We start from the raw sequence: 20,820 nt of genomic DNA, 5'->3' as shown, positions 1-20,820 counted from the left end.
ATGTCTGCTAATAATTATTAATGTTTTGCCTCAAAAACTAATCTTATTCAATTTAAAAACTTAGCATAACTGTAATGTTTTTCAATTTTCATAACATCAAATGCTTTTTGTATTTTTATTTCTCAATTTTTAAATAAACTCTTACAGGCTAACAAAACGTAAGAGAAATTTTAAGGTTATTATTGACCTGTGTGTTTGTGTACTGTAGAAACCCTTTATATTTAAGAACTTCAAATATAAAAACACAAAACCATAAAGCTAGAAGATATGAAATGGGATGCAGAGACACTAAAATGTGAACTGCTGTAGTCTGTAGTGAGATGTTTGTCCTTACTTAAACAACAAGGAGCTAGGAATTCACATTTAGTGTCCAAGTGTATCTTGAACTAAATTATTTATAATTCACATTCAGTTATATGGGTTGAACTTGCAGCCCTTGCATTTCTTCGAACCTTAGCCTAACAAATACAATTAAAAAAAAACTATCCCCAGTGATACTGAAGTTGCCAACGCACGTACTTGTATTACAAAATTGTTTCATAAGAGAAACTATCATGAACTTAAGCCAACGTTTAAAAAAATTAGACGAAAATTATATGCTGTGATTATAAGTATAGCTGGATGAGCTCATCACTAACAACTGATGGAGTAAGAACACCTAAATCTGTGAAAAGCAGAGTCAGATATTGAGGAGGAGTATAATCCCGGGCGGAGCATTCAACGTCAACCTTCAATGGAATAGGTACACCAAAATCAACTGGTCGTATGGCCGGCACCAAATCCTTTTGGTCCAGAGGGTAATGACGAGCAAACTGCAGAGTAAAACAGAACATGTAATTAGACAAGATCAATTCCTATTTAATATATAACACTTCACAGAATGATGCAGGCATTCTATAGTACTAACAACTGAAATATTAGATTGATAAGTGTTAGTAGTAACTAGAGAAAAGTACCTTGTAGCTTTCAGCAGCCACATAGACTGGCTTATTCATACTCTTTGCAACCAATGCAATTTGATATGTCCCCATCATGTTAATTATACCACCACTTTCAACAACTCCGTCTGCCCCCACAATTACCATGTCTACCTCATCCATAGTATAAGCCACTGCAGAGTCTATCACCAGTTTCACAGGAACATCGAGCTTGGCCAGCTCATGGGACAACCTTAAACCTGTTCGGTCTGGTCTCCCCTCTGCAAAGTTAGGGAAAGTAAAACTATTATAATTTATAAAGTTTGAATCTCAAATTGGTAATAATGAAAATGTTAGAGAAGAAAATGTCGTATAATATCTTGATAGTATGTTAGAGTATCTAAGTTTATCTTGTGGGATGAGTTTCTTATCTTAGAATGTATCCTAGGATTAGGAGTCTTGTATCCTTATAAATAGGGGTTAGTGTTTAGCCTCTTGTATCAAGTTTATTATACCATATTACATCATAATCATAATTCTTCATCTTTTATCTAAAACTCATAACTCCAACAGAAAACAATTAACAGAGACAAATTCCCCGTAGAGGGGAGACCATGGGATGTTAAGGAAAATTATACAGAAGACTTAAAAACATGACCAAATTAGAAGGCCAATAGAATTAATAAATACAGCTCCAACTATCTCCACCAAGCTTCTAAACATTGGAAAAAATATTCTTTATATTACTATCTTGAGAAAATAGGTCAATTACCATGAAACTAAGATGATTACATGCAAAGGTCTTGAGTTTTGGTCTGAAACTAATGTTAGGCAGTCAATGGTAGCTAAAAGTGAAAGATTTCTCCATTAATGAGCCTGAACCCACATCTTGATACAAAATCATAAGACATTAAGGAATTGTTTGGGAGTTGAAAGGGGAAGGGACAGTTTTGGAGGGATTGAAAAATTCCTCAAATCCTTTCCCACTTCTTATAATACACCAGAAACATAAAATATTGGTTATAACTTAAAATATTTGTCAAAAAAAAAAAAAAAAAAAAAAAAACTTAGAAGCCTTTACTTTCCCTCCGAAAACACTCTCAAACTAGGTGAGGGATTTCTCTTCCCTCCTCTGACGTAGACCTCAACTTCCTTTCCCTTTTAACTCCCAAAAAACCTAAATATGAGTCTAGTTACTTGTATAGTTGTATACTTGTATTATATTCACTTAACCCATTCCTAACAAACAGTGAAATCCATCGCATTAACTGCATATTTAGATTACAAGCAAACTGAATTTCAAACCAGGAACTTGTTTTAAACAATCACATTGGCTAATATCTGAACACTATATTGAGTCCTACACCATGATTTTAGCAGAAGTAAGAAAAAGTCGGTTTTCCATTGGATCAGACCAGCCATTATGAAACAAGGTATAAACGTGAACAGTCATTTTGAGGCATATGCTAATGTGCAAACATGTACTAAAGAGTTTAGACAGAGAGAGAGAGAGAGAAAAAACAAAACCTGTGCAGAAGACCCGAAAGCGTTTCTTATTATGTGCAGCCAGTTTAAGAACTTCAAAGACAACTCTGGAAAAACCATGAACCAAAATGGTACAACCATCAAATATAAAATCTTGACTAAGCATTGCAATAATTTTGCGAGCCTACAAAAACAAAACAAACAAATAACCAATTCAGGCACCATCAGGAGTAAGAAAGAGTTAACACCACAACGAACAACACACACAGAAACAAACCTTGTAGGAAATTTCCCCAAACTTGTCAGCACGCTCAATCAAGCGAGATTTAGCAGAGTTGAAGTCTTCAAATTCTAAAGCAGAGGTCCTTGTCACGTATCTCATAAACAGATCAGATGCCGCTGTCAATGAGATAGAGGTTGTATCCCATGCCTGTTAATGTAAACGTTAGATTTAACCCACATTCAACATAACAAATTCATCACAAAACTAGATAATTCAAAAATATAAAAGAAATAAAAACTACCACTTCCTATTTTTCAACACTATTATTTTTTTTTCATATCTCATTTAGGGTACATTTAATTGACTATAGGGTCTATCACACAAGTGCTTATATGTATGATTAAAGGGTTACGGTTTATCACAAAATGTAGTTAAACTACTGTTTTTATAAAATATCCTGAAAACCTTATTGAAATAAGCCGAAAACAGATTATGAATATGTCATATACTATTTTTATGAAACAAGATTTTTTTTTTTTTAATAAACTTTCCTAAAAACCTTATTGGATAAACAACTTATTTGCGGCTTATAGCACAAGCACTTATCATGATAAGCGCTTATGTATAAGCTTACATAAGCTAAGTTTATAGCAACAAATAAAATAAAGATAAATTGCTTTTATATATACCACAATCTGTTTTCATATACTATATTGGAGAACTTATGAAAATAAGCTGAAAAAACTTATGAAAATTGTCATAATCTATTTTCATAAGTTCTCCCAAACAGTCTCACAAAACTTATACAGTAAATAAGCTCAAATAAGTCAGTCCAAACAGACCCATAATGTAGCATTGACATTTCATATATAAGGTGTCTAAGTGTCAAACATGTCCATTGTATAACACTTAAACTAACACATGTGGTTACATTCAATCACTTCTATGTGTCAGTATCATTTCCGGTATCCGTGTCTGTGCCCGTACTTTATAGTTCCTAGACTAGTAGTACTTCATAGTATCATTTTCAGCATCATTTCCCAAATACTAACTAACTAGCATAAGTACATAACTGCAAATAAACTATTCACAAACAGATTCTAACCAAAAACACACTCTTAATTTACTAAATTAAGAAAAATAAGAAAAGGATAAAAATGCAAACTTTAAGAGTATCAGAGGCATTTTTGAGTTCAATTTCGAGTTGCATCATAGTAGAAGCTTTGCTAGAGCTGATAACAGCAGCAAGGGCACGAATTGCGGCAACAGCTTCGGCCAAATCGGGATGACTACGCCACCGGTTGAATTCATCGATTACAGAGAAATTGGTATCTTTATCAGTATCTGAATCGGTTGATGATGATAGAAGAGGGTTTGTTGCGGATTGAGCCTGAGCTAACCACTCTGTACTGACGACGCCGAAGTGCGCTAACCTCGTTTGGTAATAGGCTGAAATTTTAGGATTATTCTCCATTGTTGGAGCTTCACTTTCCATGCGTTTTCTCTTTCGTTTTGTTGCTATCAGAAATTCAGAATCCCTAATTTAATTTCATTGCACTGTGATTTTTCTTTTTTCAAATCATACAATAATTTTTTTTGGGTAATGCTGAATAAATAGTGACTTCCGATAATAGTTAAAGGAAATGAAAATAAATGCAAAAATTTTAAATAGAAAAATATTTTTTTAAAAAAATTTAAAACATTAAATGCATTACTTTTAAAAATTTATTTTATTCTTATAAAAAAAATATACTTTTATTTATTTAATCATTGCTCCGTGACAATGTTTTGCATTTTCTATATTTTTTAGTTGTTTAGTAGAATTTTTTTTAGGTAGTTATCAACTGAACTACTTTTAGGTGTTTTAGTTTTAGTTTTTATCCGTTTACATAAAAAAATGTTTTCTTTGATGTATTATAATAAATTTATAATTTTTTTGATACAAAAATATATAAAGAATCTAAAAACACATTAAAGAATCTAAAAAAATATATAATTTTGTGCGAAAAAAATAAACTTGTAATTTATAGCATAACCTTAATTTATTTATTTGTTCAGGAAATTTATTCATTTTACTTTGCTCCCTTTAACCAATGTAAGTCTATAACCACTTAAAATGTTTATTAATGTATCATCTTAATTCATATAAAAAAAAAATGTATCATCTTAATGGTTCAATAAATCAATGTATGTATTCGCTCTAATCTCGAATATATAAACAACAAAAAATACATATTTGGTGTTTTGATCTCAATTATAATCAAATTTAACTACTTTCACTTTAAAAATAAAAATGTTCCTAAAATATCCCTCAATGAAATAATATTTCTGTATCGACTCTTTTATTCTCGTGTATCTTCTTTGCTCCTCTAAAATCCTTTGTTGGTGGAAATCCCACAAAAAACAATTTATGAAGGAGTACAAACAAAATTCTCCTTATAACATTCTCTTAACAATCACTTTATAACTTTATGTAAGATCTATTTTCAAAACTAGAGATTCACATTAAGTTCAACCAATTAAAGAGAGACGGCAGAGAAACTGATAAAAAAGAGTGTTTCTAGCACTCTTAACAATTTAAAAAACAAGGAATTGTTTCCAAAGTAGTCATTATTTTGTGTCATTCTTTTATATTTTTTGTGTTTCAATTTAAACAAAATTCATTTCGTATGTGTTTGGTTATGCGGTTGACAGAATTGATTCATGTCTTCTGTAACTGTGGCTAGCTTTTCTTTACTGTGGCTAGCTTTGGCAGATGAGGGAAACGCAGAATAACATAACAGGACATAAGTTGTAGTGGAAGATTACTATAAAAGCAAATATTTCCATCCTGAACACAAAATTCAACTCACTGTTTAATTCCATGCCGTCTTAAGCCTCATATTGACAAGTTAATTTGATACAACTGATAATACAAAATGAGAACAAAGAATATATATAAGCTAAATTGGAAAGAAAGAAGAAAAAAAAACTCAAATATTATAAGAAAAGTAAAATGTAGAACTGCTTCTAACTGCCATAAAAAGCTATGACTTGTGACAAATCACAGCTGTGCATGATAATTCACTGTCTATACTCCATAAATTCAACTCTTCGAGCCGTTTCTGAATCGAATTCAGCTCCATCTCAGTTGACCAATATACCAATTTTTTATCTCCTAGAGAAGATTTACCAAGACCACTTGACCCAATCTTCATGCCAAAAGAAGTCTCGTCGACTCTTCTAATACTCGCACCGTTCTGTTCCAATAATTTTGGTACAATATACACAAAACTCAGGGTTGTAGAGTCTTTTCTCCCCAAAGAGTCTGCCATGGCAACAACTTTCGACACAAAGCCATTAGTCCAGATTTTCTCACTGGACGGTGAGCTTTTAGCATAAAAGAGTTCCAAATTGTTCGCAACACAGAAGTCGTCCTTGGGATCTCCAGACTCGAGCAATACATCAGAAGTGAGAAGCATGCTCCCATCCAAAACCCATGTGTTATACTTATTTTCAATAAACTTTTTAATTACATAAGCCTTTGCCACAATACCCTTTATGGTCTCTAAACTCGAACCTTGCAAAGTCAATTTATTCATCCCAATGCTACTTACAAATTGGTCTACATTGATTACAGGATGTCCCCTCCTAGCCAGATCGAATAAGGAATCAGATGGAGGACCCATGAGTATATAATTTCTTATATTTAGCCTCTCAAAGTGGCATAGTAAGTTTCTTACTACAGCATCTGATACCCCTAAAAGATTAACTAAGAAAATACTATCCCATTTCTGTAGAGAATGAAGCAAAGCTCCAAGTTCTTCGACGTTCCTCACATGCCTTCCGGGACGTACTTCTCTGAAACAAAAGTCAAACCATTTTAAACTACTCAAAGGCTGCATTTCCAAAATATTGAAGTCTAGGGATCTTTCTTCTAGTAACTGAGAATCAGGTCCAGCAGTTTTCCCATAGTTTACTCCAGCATCTCTGTGAGAGACACTTAATGCTCTCTCATGCAAAAAATTTGCATAGATATTAAAGTAACCGTGAGATTGAATAAACTTGATGAACCAAGGTGTCCATATTTTCTCCCCTATCTTCTTATACCATCCTGTAGTCACCTGTACAATTTTTCAGAACGAAAATTAGGAATGAACTGCTCATGTATACCTGAGAATTGAATAAGAGCGAAGAACAAGACATTTATTCTTTGAAGATTTTATTACCATCCCTTCAAGAAATGGTTTATTGCCTTTTGCCTTGTTTTTGTCATACCACAATCTGAACTCTTTCCATGGCTTTGGAAAGAGAATTTGCCCCCACGTACCAACCAACTGGTATAAAAAAAGTCGTGTCTGGTCATCCAACTGCAATTTATTGCCATGCTTACCTGCAAACCAGAAACCAATTTGCATCGTCAACATTACTGTATAGAAATTCACAAGATAATGAACAAGTAGAATACAATTACAAAGGCAGCAATAACGCAAAGAACACAAAAAAAGGTATTAACCTTTGTTTGACTTTTGAGTTTTGTAACTCATTAACCAAACTTGACAATAACACAAAAAAAAAAGGATTGAACTTGGTGGCACTTTAGTTGTGACCAGACCAGAATACACAAACATAGCATCGTTATGCAAAATTGATTGACAGGTTCACAAATGACAAGATACTTTCACAACGTAGCATACAAGAAAACGTAAGTTACATAACAAGTTCAAAAGCGATAGACATATTGACAAATCGCCAGAAATTTCAAAATTAATAAAGAGTGAAGGATGGTGGAATTGGGTTCCCCTTGTTGTGAGCCGGATTCGGCTAAGTAAGCAAAATTTCAGCTCATTGGAGTTGGGTAACTTGGGTTCATTTACCCCAATGGTCTGTTGGGTCCATTGCAAGCTTGCAGGTTACAACAACAATAGTTTCTTCATGTTTTCTGGTTCATGACTTTGTCTTATGGGCTATAGGTTTGAGACTCAATACAATATCATTTACCTCCATTGTATATGCGTTCACAACACTGAGGCGTTAGATGCATCTATGGATTCAAGTGCTACAACTGTGAAGTTAATGTTTAGTTAACAGTGGAGCCTTATCATTCAGCCAATGTATAATGGGTTTTAAAAAGCACTGAACCATTGTCATTTTAGGTATAGGGGAAAACTAATCGTTACGCTGAAGCCTCATTCAATCATCTTAAAACTCATGAATCTATGCAAGTTGAAACGAGTCTGTGTGTGTGTACTGAAGTTTACACAACAACTTTTAATTTAATTTTGAAACCTAGAATTGTGGATTTGTATGATTTTGAGTTAACTTGAGAGATTGACAACAAGGACAACTAACACAAAAAACCCCATATTCTCTTGTTCATTGAAACATTGGCTTCTCATAATACCAAGTTTCTTATCCTACAAAAGACTCATCAACGCATGATCCAACTGTCACTGCCACTACAACAGAGGATCATAGTAAACACCCCTTGTGAAACAAGGTCAAATAGTAATAATATGCAGCTTCCTTCCCCCAGATATCATTAGCAAAATTGACAAATAACAATATGACGGCTCTAGCTAAGTAATTCACTTCATATATCAGGCAAACAATGACCAATATGCTAAGCATCCCTGACCACCAATTTTATTCTATCTCTCTCACAAATAGCACAGGCAACAAACAATACATTATGCTCAGCCTTGCACACACTCCTGACCACTCTTATATCTATCCTTAATGGGGGATTCGCTTACACAAGGAAAGCCTTGCTTCTTTCCTCTCCAATATCTTATTATCCACGAAGTACCCACTAACCAAATTCACCCGACATCTAATCTCCATTAGCTATCAACAACCAGGTGACATATTTTAAAGCAAAAATAAAGGACAATCTTATCCTATGAAATTCCTGATATGTAGGAATCAACAGAAGAGTTACACTCCTCGTGAGCATTGTAGAAAGCCTTATATAATGATCTTGTATTTAAAAATGACTGATTGCATAACTTGAACCTATAACCAAGGTTATGAAGATGCCCACAGCCGCGATCTAGACCACTACAAAATGGTTTTTTATGTTCCAACGACTATAACACAACCATATTGATACTGCATCGGCTGCATATTACTGCAAAATCTCTACAATACCAAGAATCGCGAATACAACTTAAAACTCTGCCTATAACTATAAATCACAATGTAAATAACAATTCCAACCATTGCAACAACTCTACCTCATATTAAAGCAAAGTAAATAAAACAAAAATGGTACCTGGAACAAACCTTGCACGTTGCAATGTAACACCAAAAATGGAAGGACTATAATTAGAAGCATTATAATAGAAATTCACAATCACCGTCTTAACAAACTCATAATAAAGAGAAGAAACCTCCAAATCATCTTCAACTACAAAAGCAAACTCATCATCTGAACTAGGCCACCAAGCTTCCAACCACTGTGCTTGCAAACCCACATTCCCAGTTCTATAAAGCACAACTTTTTCACCAAATTTCCAATCAAACCCATCAACAAACTCTAAAATCCTCCGCGATTCACTCAGCTTCGAATCAACAGAATCATCATCATTCAAAACAGCAAAATGATCAATGTAGATATGGAGATGGACACGATCACCGAGGTAATCAGCGGCAGCAAGAGAACGGAGGCAGCGAGAAACGGAATCAAATCGATTAAAGGCAAGGACTTTGATTAGGAAAGTGAAATTGGGGGAAATGATGGAATTAGGGTTTATTTGAATTGGGTTTCTGAGAGTGAAATTAGGGTTTGAATCGATGATTGAAGATGGGAGAGAAGTGTTGTGGTAAGTGTAGAAAATGAATGCGGCGAGAGTGATGAGGATTATTGGGAGGAAGTGTCGTTTAGGTCCCACCATTGATTTGAGAAGATTTCATGCATACATAACATTGCTTGCAGATTAGGGTTCTTGAGAAGAATGAGGATCACATATAGATCTCAGTCTCACCATAGCAAATTCTATGATATCAAATTTTAACACTTGAATTAAATTCAAAATTTCAAATACTTTTTCAATTAATTTTTTTTTAAGGAAATACTTTTTAAATTAATAACAACATATAAAAAGCAACCAAATACTTATTTTTTTCAAATACTTATTTTTTTTTTTGAATGGGTTATATTTACTGATGTTGTGAATTCGTATACTTCACACCATTAACCTTGACAAGTAAAGCAACCAAATAAAGCGAGAACCATAATTAATCACAAACCAAAAGTTAAACACTTAGAAGAATAAAGAATACAGAATATTGTTTACCCAGTTCGGTAAAAAATGACCTACGCTGAGGGAGAGAGCAGTTCTCCGTTCCACAAATTTTTCAAAGAGATTACCAGAATTATCCTTGATCCTAATTCTACCATTTGCCCGATTTTTTTCCTGTAACCAACTAGCCTTTGTCCGAATTTCTTCCCGTGGTCAAGAAATTCAATATGAAAGTGTTTCCCAAGGTGATGAATCAATCCTCAACTTATGCCCAAGAGAATTCTCTTATAACTCTAACCTTTGAGTGAAAAGAAAGTGGGAGGAAAGAAAATTACGGAAACCAATGAATGAATTTAGACTAACTTTAGTCAAATTCGTTCATTGATTTCTGTAATTTTCTTTCATCTATCTTTCTTTCCACTCAAACAAACGGACATTTAATAATGACTTTCCTATAATTAATAAAGTACTCACTTACATAAAAGAATTAAATGTTATTAAAAAAAATGTAAAGTAAATAAGGGTATTTTTTAAAAGAAATAATCAATGTCATTGATAATTGCAAAAAAATCTTGTAAAAAATGATAAATTTTTTGTCAAACTAATTCTTATAAATAGGGACGGAGGGAATATATCCTTAAATTTTCAATATGCCATTCGGATAAGAGTTGCCAATTTTCATAGTTGGCCAAGGTATTAATACCCCACAGCCTGGTTGATGGTTTCCAAATGCTGATTAGTTTATTCCCTTAAAACACAATTAATAACCATATCCCAAAACTTGTGTCATTTTGGCGGCCAATATATATATTTAGTGCCTAATTAGTCAAAAAAAAAAAATTAGTGCATAATTTTTTTGTCAAATAGTTTATTGGCTAAAATTTAGTTGATCGGAGTTCAAACCCCGACCCCTATATATAATGCAATATTCTACCAACTGAGTTAAGCTGATAAGACAATTTAGTGCCTAATTAACAAAATAATTTGGAATAAGATTATCAATAATACTTACAGTCTGATACGCTCAATGCGCCACTGTAGATCCGCAAAATTGAGATTTCTGCTCCTGTTCACCATTCCAAAACGAGTGCCAGGTCGATTCCCTTTTTCTCGTTTGTTTTACTCGACAGTCTTTCTGGTAGGAAGCTTTTTATTTTTGTCAGGCCCAGGCTTTCTATCTGCCATCGCAGATTGCTTTTGGAGTTTGTTTGTCTCGTTTCCAATTTGTTTTGGCTATATACCCGTTTCCTTCTTCCTCCTCTTTCGTTCTATCTCGCTCTCTCGCTCTTCATTATTGTTTCTGTTCTGATTTGTTTTTTTTTTTGTTTTCTCTCCATGGCCGATAGGTTTGATTTCTTGTGCGATGCCGTTCCGGGAAGAACTGCTTGGCGATTCAAGGTTAGGGTCGCTGGGATATGGGAAGTAACTGGTTTGATTTCCTTTTCTTCAATTCTGCTTTTTCATTTATAGTTGTTCTGACTTTGTACCTATTGCTTCTTGTTTGGTTGATTGGCTTGGACTGCATCATCAAGGTTTGTATTGTTATTACAAACTTTATCTTTGGTTTATTCTTTTTTGTTTTTCAATAGATTTTGTGTGTTTTTATTTTTTGGTTCTTTAATTGAACTGTTCAATTTTGATTTTTTTTTTCTTTTGCAGGGTTTGATTTTGTTTGTTTGTTTGTTTCATTTCAAGGTTTGAACTTGTTTCTTGTTTTATTTGCATTTAATTTGAGCTTGTTCTTGTTTTTTGTAGATTTGTTTTGATGTTTTGGTTTTTAATTGGGGTTGGGCTTGCTTGTTTTATTTTGAGCTTTATCTTGTTTTTCGATTGTTTTTCTACTAATTTTAGCTTATTTTATATCAGTTTATCTTGTTACTCCAAAAGTTGTTGTTGCTTTTGCTGAGAGGAGGGAGTTTGACAAGATTCTGGTCTACTCTAAGCAGGTGCTTGTTTACTGATTAAAGAATATTGATTGACTTTGATGCAGGTGCTATAGGTTGGGTGCACACCTGACTACATCTTCCTCTTGCAAACAATTCTCTGAACAGATCCTCAGGTTTGAGAGAAAGTCTCTACATTTATGCTGTTTAATTGAGAGAAAGTCTCCTGGTGCGTCCTTGTTTTTGCTATATATATGGCTTCGTTTCTGGTGGTTTTCTCATCATCTCACTCTCTCCTCTTTTTGTTTCTTCCTGTATTCGTTTTTGCTATGCAATCGGTGATGCCTTTTAGGTCTGGGTTTGATTGTTTGTCCGATGTTGTTCCTGGGAGAACTGCTTGGGGGTTCAAGATCCGGATTTCTAAGCTTTTGGAGGTTCAAGATCCAGATTTCTAAGCTTTGGGAGGTTGTTTTATTCTACTTCGGTTGAAATGGTTCTTGTTGATACTAAGGTTTGTTTCATTTGGTTTTAGATTTATTTTGAAGTTTTGCTTTTTATTTGGAATTGGATTTGTTATTCTGAGTTTGTTTTTGTGTTTTGTGGATTTGTTTTGATGTTTTGTTTTTTGACTGTGCTCATTTTTATCTCTCATATTTCTTCATGTTTGCCCTGTTTTTGCAGAGGAGTTTATGTCTGACCTATTTGTGCATACAAGGTGAGTTTTGCTTAACAACCATTCTCTTTTAAGGTTGCTGTTTTGATTGTTTTTATCATGTGATCAAAGAATTCTTACCATCATACTTCAGAATTTGTCAACCCTGTTTTCTTAATTTTTACAGATTAACTTTCGTTTCAGACTGCAGTTAACAGTATGTTTCTTAATCATGTTTTCATTTTGTTCATAGTATTCATATTTGCGGAATATTTATTTACTTTCATACATCTTTTGCATGACTTGTTTGTGCAGTTGATTCAAATTTGTTCTTTCTGTAGCCTTTCTATTTTGTGTTGGTTGGTTTGTGTTTATTTTTTTATTTTTTTTCAGTGACGATCGAGTTGCGCTTCCATGGTTAAAGTTACACTATAGAGCATCTGGTACCATTTTTGTGCTTGATCAGACATTTGAATGTTCAATTGAGTGGTAATTTTTTCGTTTTTTTGGTTATTGCTGTGATGAAATTTTGTGTTTTTCGTGTTCTTATGTGAAATTGATGGAGTTTTTTAGATGGTTAGTATTTCATTTTCCTAATATCTTCTCTAGGGTTAGGATTTAGTAAAGTTGAAGTGTTTAGGGTTTTTTTTTCCTAAATTTTTTATTTTTTGATGGAATTTTTATCAGCAATAGTGTTTGGATCGTTCTATTGATGGATTGATTTTCAACTTTTACTGGTTAGGGTTTTGATTATTTGTTTTGGTAATGTAATACTTTGTTTTTTATTGGACTGTAGGTCTGGGCAACCTCAGATGATGAATGGAGCTGGTCAAAAACTGACTACTAATGATGCCTTAGCGTATCTCAAGGCAGTAAAGGATATTTTTCAAGATAAGAGGGATAAATATGATGAATTTTTGGAGGTCATGAAAGAGTTTAAAGGACAGAGGTATGATCATGTTGTACCACATTCTTCTTCCATCAAAACCCCTAACTTGGTGACCCAAATTATGTATTTTTATATATATATATTGGGAGAGGGGATTTGGAATTTGTTAATTGTAATTGATTTGTCTCTCCTTTTGGTGCATTTGTAGAATTGATACTGTGGGTGTCATCGCTAGAGTGAAGGATCTTTTTAGAGGTCACACAGATTTGATATTAGGATTCAACACCTTTTTGCCAAAGGGATATGAAATCACCCTTCCGATAGAGGATGAGCAACCTCACCCGAAAAAGCCAGTTGAATTTGATGAAGCTATGAGTTATGTGAACAAGATAAAGGTAAAAGTGTTGTTGAGTTTGACAGGTTCTCTTCATGCAGATTTGTTTGCATTTAGAATGAGCAGTTTTAATTTTTGAGCCTAATGGATGCTTTTCATGCAGACTCGGTTTCGTGGCGATGATCGTGTTTACAAGTCATTTCTAGAAATATTGAATATGTACAGAAAGGAAAATAAGTCTATCGACGCGGTCTACCAGGAGGTATGTGCTTTCTCTTCATGTGTATGGTATTATAGTTAAGCAAATTTTTCTCTATTTCCTCCAGTATTCGACATATTCCTTTGATACACATTTTAATCATAATTGCATTTCTTCAGGTTGCTGCCCTCTTTGAAGACCACCCAGATCTTCTTGACGGGTTTATTCAGTTTCTTCCTGACGCTATCACAGCTGCCTCTACTCATGCTGCTGCTCGGGATTCTGTGTTTCGTGATAGGCGCTCTGCAATGCCAACAGTGCGGCAAGTGCATGTTGAAAAGGTTTGTCTCCAATTCTTATGTCCCTTTCTGTAGTGAAAGGCATACCTAAGAGGCTGAACTGAGATGTGCCAGCAGTGTTGTAGTAGGCACTATAGCCATTTTGTTCAAATTCCGTTTCGCAACGGTGCTATATAGGCACTATAGCCACTCTTCCAGTGAGGTGCATGCCTCTAGGGAATTTATGGTTCATGTGAGGCATGGCTTTAACACATTATTGACAGCTATAAGTTATAACAAATCTAGTGACAGCTTTTTAATGTGCATGCTAGAATGTTAAATTGGGTAAATTAGTTATAATGTTAAGAAATATATTAATTGTTGTTTACTGCTCGAGACTCTTATCATCCAGCAGGCTAGGGTTTTGTAAATGAATGTATTTATCATTTAATTTTTTACTCTAAATGATGTTATGCTTGTGTAGTTGTCGGTATTTGCAACTTCCACCCCAATGTGTTAAAACTTTCAAAGGCCTAAATGCCCGCCTTTTGTCTTTGACTACCTTAGTTGGCTTTGTCCCCCCTCTGAGTTTCATAGTTGGTCATCAAGCTAACATTCTTCTTATCTGCTTGCCAGAGAGAAAGGACCATTGTTTCACACGGTGACCGTGACCCCAGTGTTGACCGTCCTGACCCAGAGCATGATGGACGCTTGTTCAGGGCTGAAAAGGAGCATAAGAGACGTGTGGAGAAGGAAAAGAGCCGCAGAGAAGATAGAGACAGGAGAGAACGAGAACGAAATGATAGAGATTATGAGCATGACAGGGGTCGAGATAGGGAACGGTTATCCCAGAAACGGAAATCTGATCATAAGGTTGAAGACTCAGGAGCTGAACCATTGCTTCATGCAGATCAAAATTTTGGTATGCACCCTATGTCATCAATATGGTTGATCTTAAATCTACCAACTTATCTTGTATATTTTTACCTTTCCTAACTAATGCCATGATGTAAAATGTTTGGAAACATATGCTTTCATTTTCACTTGGGAAATAAATAAATGGAGAAATATGGAACTGTAAGAACTTAAAAGCTCATTAACTTATGTGTTATGCAAAAAAATTATCACTTTTCTGCAACTTATCATAATGCTAGAATATTTATGAAAATAGCATTTCTTTTGTCGATAGGATTATCCATAATTGCAAATGATATTACTTTCTTTATTTATTATATAAAATATTCTCCTTGTTTTGCATACTGGTAGAAAATTATTTTATTCCAAATTTGATTTTTGGTGGTCTGTTCTTTGTTGAACAGTTGGTGCTTTTATTTCCTACCATTCTTATTGTAGTTTGTTATGCATCTTGAATTTTGTCATCTCAGGTATGTATAGTCAAGAGTTAGCTTTCTGTGCTGAAGTCAAAGAGAGATTACGAAATCCTGATGACTACCAGGAATTTTTGAAGTGTTTACATATTTACAGCAGGGAAATTATTACTCGACAAGAATTGCAGTCACTGGTACAGTTTATATATATATATATATATATATATATATATATATATATATATATATATATATTATTTTTTCTTAGTTACTTACTGATTTTCATGTCAGATTCTTCAATTATGGGTACTGTAATTAGTGTGGCTATGTTGATTTTCCGTAGTGAACATAGGTACCAATTCCTTAAATAAAAAATGTGATAGTAAAATTGATAGGGACCATACCATAACAATATAGAAAACTATGTCGGTAACTTTCACGACCATCCTTAAAAACCATCTTCCCAAATCTCATCACCAACAACATAGGAAATCAGAAAACTTAACCAACAAGACTGGGCTTGATACATCTGCCTAAAGCGCATTGTTCACTGTAGGAAGCACAAAAAATAATGAGAATCATATTTCAATACTTTTAATATATTCCTTCCATTTTGCATTCTTCCCCAATAACCTTGGTGGTACCTTTGTGTAAGTTTGCTTTCTGGCATTGGGTACAAAATCAAATTGCTCCAGCAGGAGTTGGAAAGGATAAGTGCCTTCCTTAAAGACTGAGAGATTGCTTCTCTTTTGTTCTGTTGCGTGGGGGTTTCGTGTAGTGGGAAGCTTTGTTTCTTGCTTTGTTACTTTCCCAAAATTTATCATTCCTTTTCCTGTTTTGTTTTGATACATTTAATGCCTTTTCGATTCCCTTTTTGATCTCCTTTTCAATTTCCTTTGTCTTCTTTCGCGTTCAATTTGCTACATGGATGGGTTTGGGTAAGCTTTTCGCCCACTTGCTTGTTTTACGTTCGTCTGGATTCAGCGGAAAGGTATTTGTCGGAATACTTTCCATTTTGTGTCGGATGCAGTCGGAAAGGGATTTGGCAAAAGGTTTGCTTTTGTGCTTGATTTGTCTCGTTTCCAATTTGTTTTGCCCATATGTATCGGTTTTGATTTCTTTCTCCTTCATTCCGTCTCGCTCTCTCTTTTGTGGTGGTTGTTCTTTTTCGTTTTTGTATTCTCTCAAATGGCTGGTAGGTTTGATTTCTTCATTAATCTAAATCCCAATTGAATATTGATTGCTTTTCCCCTGTTTCTTGCCAGATTTGTTTCATTGGTTTGTTATGACCTGATTTGTTCTTCATATTTATTTTATTTCTCATTTTTACAGTTTTATTGTGTGTTCATTACTCTCATATATACTTCTGGCTCTCCTTTATACCTGCAATTGTATGTAAAATAATCTGTTTTCATTTTTCAACAAATCAAAATGAATTAGTCCATTGAAAATTATTATTTTGGATAACTTCTGATTTCGCTATGCGTAAAAGCTTGTGATGTTAATAGGTACAAAACTTCAACATGTTGTAGCCACTTTAGCACTTGAAATCTGGGAGCAGCAGGGTCCATCTGCCAGAACACAAGTAAAGCCACGCGATGGTTTGTTTTGGTTCAACAAACCAGAGATATTGTTATGGCTAATACAATTTGTGATATTTCAGGTAAAATCTTGAATGCATTTGTAATTGTTTCATTCTTCATCGTTGTTTTTTGTTCTTATTTTCTCTATTATTCATGCAGAATGCCTTTGAAATGGCTTCATTTATTTGGACATTGGTAAGATTTAGATTTTTCAAGAATGTATCTATATGCCTATATCTATTCCATTACATGAACTAATATACTAAGTGCAATCTTTGTTAAAACAAAATTGCATGTCTATTGTGTAGTGGGGATTTAAAGAACAATCATACTTCATGAGACACCATTATATGATCATCATTCGGCTGACATGTGGGTAGGTTTCATCTCTCTCACGAATTCTTTGTTCTACATTATCGACTAATTTTCGAGATTCTACAATACTTAAATTTTTGGATTCTCTTACATTTTCTCATTTCTAAACTTGTTTTGCAGAGTTTTTGTTCAGTTCTGGTGTAGCTATATGACAGTGCCCCTTAATGTGATAGTTTCACAGGTTAGCTTAAACTTTCTAAGAAATCCTTACTCTCATATTTTGTAACATTGTTCCAACAACAATGTGACCTAAGTAAATTTATTTGATTATCATATTCATCATTGTTTACTGCAGATGGGATCGCGATGTAAGAAGGTTCTAGTGACAGAGAGTGTTAGAGATTCCTTACACAGTTGGTGTAAGAGAGTAAAACAGAAATCTAAGCATGATCAGGGACCAGTAACAGTGGTATCTGGCACTCTAACTCGAACAACTTCCTTAGACTTAGAGTCTTTGAATCAGATGACAGTAACTTCAGTAGACCAGCTGAATTTTCTGACTTCAAACAACCTCGATGATTCAACCGATTTGTCAGAATCCGTACATATTAATTCACATTACAATAATGTTGACAACGGAGAGGAAGCTAAAGTTGAGACTCTTCTTGATTTGTTTCACAAAACATGATCAATATTTTGTTTTATATAAGTCCTACTGCATAACAAGTTGAAATTCTAAAGTATAGTATAGATGTGCAAATCATTCTTAATCGCTATGAAGTATAGATGTACATTATATATATATCACTATTAGAAGTAATAAATTTAGCACCAAAATTTGGAATATTTCTCTGTATTTTTCTCGTTGTTTTCTTCCCTCTTTTTTTTTTTTTTTATCTTTAACCCTCTTGTTCTTAGTGGAAAGGGACTCTAATGCTCCGAGCTCAGCCGGAAAATAAGTAATGTTGACCAGCGATTTTCTAGATGAAATTCAAACGCGATTTCTTCCAAACCGTTGGTAATTAAGTAAAACTCGTTAACCACTTGACGATAGACAATTAGATAGTACATGTCTCAATTTTAAATGATATATTGAATTATTAAAGCCATAGAAAATTGATCCCCCAACATTTTGGAAATCAAATCCTACACATAAACATCATCAAATTCAGAAAGTAAATTATCAGTTTATCCACTCATATACACAATCGGCTGTCGCCGGAAGGAAGAGACTCGTCGCTGCCACAACCGTTCATCGGAGGCAAAAGCACAACTCGATCGTCACTGGAAAAAATAAAAAAAGAAACACAAACCAACCAACACAAAATAGAAAGGCTACAGAAAGAACAAATTTGAATCAACTGCACAAACAAGTCATGCAAAAGATGTATGAAAGTAAATAAATATTCCACAAATATGAATACTATGAACAAAATAAAAACATACTGTTAGTTACATTCTATGATTAGGATTTCCTTTTAATCAGAATGAGTCAATAATCAATCTTAATATTAAAGTTAATAAATTGATTTTTTATTTATTTATTTAACTTTGTACTAGGATACAATTCTTAAACTTTTTGAAACCCAAAAAATATTCAGCTTTTATTTTTTAAGAGACTGATTAATATTTGCTTATATTTAAACCATTGTATTTGTTGATATTTAAACCATCATATTTTAAGAGACCGATTAGGTTTATGTTGTGATTACAAAAGGGAAAACATATAAAATTCAAATAACAAATATATTTGCAACGAAAATTTTACTTCTCAGATCAACTTCTTGAAAAAAAAAAAGAAATTATAGGGAAAAAAGATATAAGATAATGCATTATCTTATATTCAAAAACTTAATTTTTTTTTTTTGTTTTATACGAATAACGGGCTACATGTGTCCCATATGGGCTAGCCCGTATTTTAAACTGAATATTATGATCGGGCTAAAAGCCATAAAAAAGAATCGGGCTAATATTTTAAGGTTCAAACTCTATATATATTCGGGTTTGGCAAGACAACCAAACAAGTTAGTCTATTTTAACAGCTCTACATTAAAAAACAATAATTGTGTATTTTTTTAATAAGAAATTGTGTATTTTCTTTATTATAGTTGCAAAACAAATTATAGTCAATAATTATTAAAAAATATTGTGTATTTTCTTTACTACGTGTCTCTTAAATATGATTAGTCAATAAGGATGCAAATTTGACCCATCCACAGTGGGCACCCGGAAAAAATACCCGCAACGGGTAGAGTAAAACCCACATTTGGATACAGGCATTGGTATGAGTAATTACCCATAAAAATGAGCAGGTATGGGTGCGAGTATGTATATCAATTTATTTTATATCCCACCACATACCCACGTACCCACATAATATATATCTATTTATTTTATTTATATTATTATATAATAATATATGTATATCAATTTTAAAAAATAAAACTCTATTAAACCTTATACATTTTTAATAAAAATGTTTATTTATAAGATAATGCAAACTCAATGTGAATATATCATCAAATATATGAATTTTAGCATGAGGTTGGTAATGATTTTGTTTATAATTTTCATTAGTCGACATTAAAATCTCTTAATTTTTTTTAATTCTCTTAAAATTATGTGATATTTTATAATTGATCGATGAGTTTTTCGTAAAAATGCGGGTAACGGGTATGATATGGATACTTAGGTACCATATGGTATGGGCACGGGCAGGGACGGATCCATAAATCTATAAAACGGGAGGCCGGAATAACTAAATAATAAATATTAAATAAATAATAATTATAATAATATTTAAATATACTCAATAAAAAATACATCACATTGTTTATCTAAATTGTACACGACATTGCTCTATATCATAAAATTCATCTACAACCGAATTTGTATTAAATTTTTTAGCAATTCTTCTCTCGGTGTAAGTAATCACATAATTAGTTTGAAATTCATTTTCTATCTTGTTTCTCAACCTATTTTTCACAATCTTCATAGCAGAAAATAATCTCTCACTTGTAGCAAATAATCAGAACTAACTTAATTAAATTTGGACTTTAGTAATGTATAATATATATTATCAAAATATTTTAAAGTAAATTGTTACAATTACTATGTTGTGGGTACATGTTTTGCACCAAAAGGTAGTTACTAATCTTTAAACACATCTCTCAAATATCAATTTATGTGTATATATGTATCTAGAACAAGTGTATCAAAAAAAAAATACGACAAGAGGGGGGGGGGTCTCAGCCCCTACTTGCCCCCCCTTATGTCCGTCCCTGGACACGGGTACAAAGGTTGTTACCCAAACGGGTATGAGAATGGAGACATGTATTTTTTCAACGTGCGGGTATGAGAATATGTATCATAGTACTCTTACCATACCTTACCCATTGTCATCTCTAATAGTCAAAATATTTATCATAAAATAATTATACAAAAATATTTTCAATGATACATCATAATTTTAGTCTAAGTTTTAATCTCCCAAAATTCTTATCATTGATAT

At 33.3% G+C, this 20,820-nt stretch overlaps 3 protein-coding genes across 14 annotated transcripts; 1 reads left to right on the top strand and 2 right to left on the bottom strand.

Annotated features, from left to right (window-relative positions):
- Positions 1–362: 362 nt before the first annotated feature.
- On the bottom strand, positions 363–4,209 carry LOC123886993 (translation initiation factor eIF-2B subunit alpha-like). Its single transcript, XM_045936257.1, has 5 exons — positions 3,791–4,209; positions 2,680–2,832; positions 2,445–2,586; positions 957–1,198; positions 363–812 (listed from the first exon to the last, which is right to left on the bottom strand). The coding sequence occupies exons 1-5, from the start codon at positions 4,118–4,120 to the stop codon at positions 606–608; spliced, it is 1,074 nt and encodes a 357-aa protein (XP_045792213.1). The 5' UTR covers positions 4,121–4,209; the 3' UTR covers positions 363–605.
- Positions 4,210–5,419: 1,210 nt separating this feature from the next.
- Positions 5,420–9,639, bottom strand: LOC123885608. The gene is made up of 3 exons (XM_045934899.1): positions 8,879–9,639; positions 6,834–6,997; positions 5,420–6,728 (listed from the first exon to the last, which is right to left on the bottom strand). Exons 1-3 carry the CDS (start codon positions 9,498–9,500, stop codon positions 5,652–5,654), a joined length of 1,863 nt encoding a protein of 620 aa, XP_045790855.1. The 5' UTR covers positions 9,501–9,639; the 3' UTR covers positions 5,420–5,651.
- Positions 9,640–10,631: 992 nt separating this feature from the next.
- LOC123885799 (paired amphipathic helix protein Sin3-like 4) lies at positions 10,632–18,155 on the top strand. Of its 12 annotated transcripts, none has more exons than XM_045935126.1 (18): positions 10,632–10,942; positions 11,195–11,380; positions 11,508–11,543; positions 11,839–11,960; positions 12,084–12,242; positions 12,413–12,446; positions 12,777–12,872; positions 13,180–13,332; positions 13,481–13,667; positions 13,770–13,868; positions 13,985–14,146; positions 14,720–15,005; positions 15,469–15,605; positions 16,904–17,074; positions 17,154–17,189; positions 17,303–17,370; positions 17,490–17,550; positions 17,665–18,155. In XM_045935126.1, exons 6-18 carry the CDS (start codon positions 12,421–12,423, stop codon positions 17,995–17,997), a joined length of 1,815 nt encoding a protein of 604 aa, XP_045791082.1. In that variant the 5' UTR covers positions 10,632–10,942; positions 11,195–11,380; positions 11,508–11,543; positions 11,839–11,960; positions 12,084–12,242; positions 12,413–12,420; the 3' UTR covers positions 17,998–18,155. The 12 variants fall into 12 exon arrangements, 11 of the variants coding, with proteins under 11 accessions (XP_045791082.1, XP_045791079.1, XP_045791085.1 ...); XM_045935124.1 differs by having other exon boundaries at positions 10,864–10,942; positions 11,195–11,246; XM_045935125.1 differs by having other exon boundaries at positions 10,875–10,986.
- The last annotated feature ends 2,665 nt before the right edge of the window (positions 18,156–20,820 follow it).

This window comes from Trifolium pratense, linkage group LG5 (genome assembly GCF_020283565.1).
Source record: "Trifolium pratense cultivar HEN17-A07 linkage group LG5, ARS_RC_1.1, whole genome shotgun sequence".
NCBI lineage: Eukaryota > Viridiplantae > Streptophyta > Magnoliopsida > Fabales > Fabaceae > Trifolium > Trifolium pratense.
This window is presented reverse-complemented; position numbering and strand designations above follow the sequence as displayed.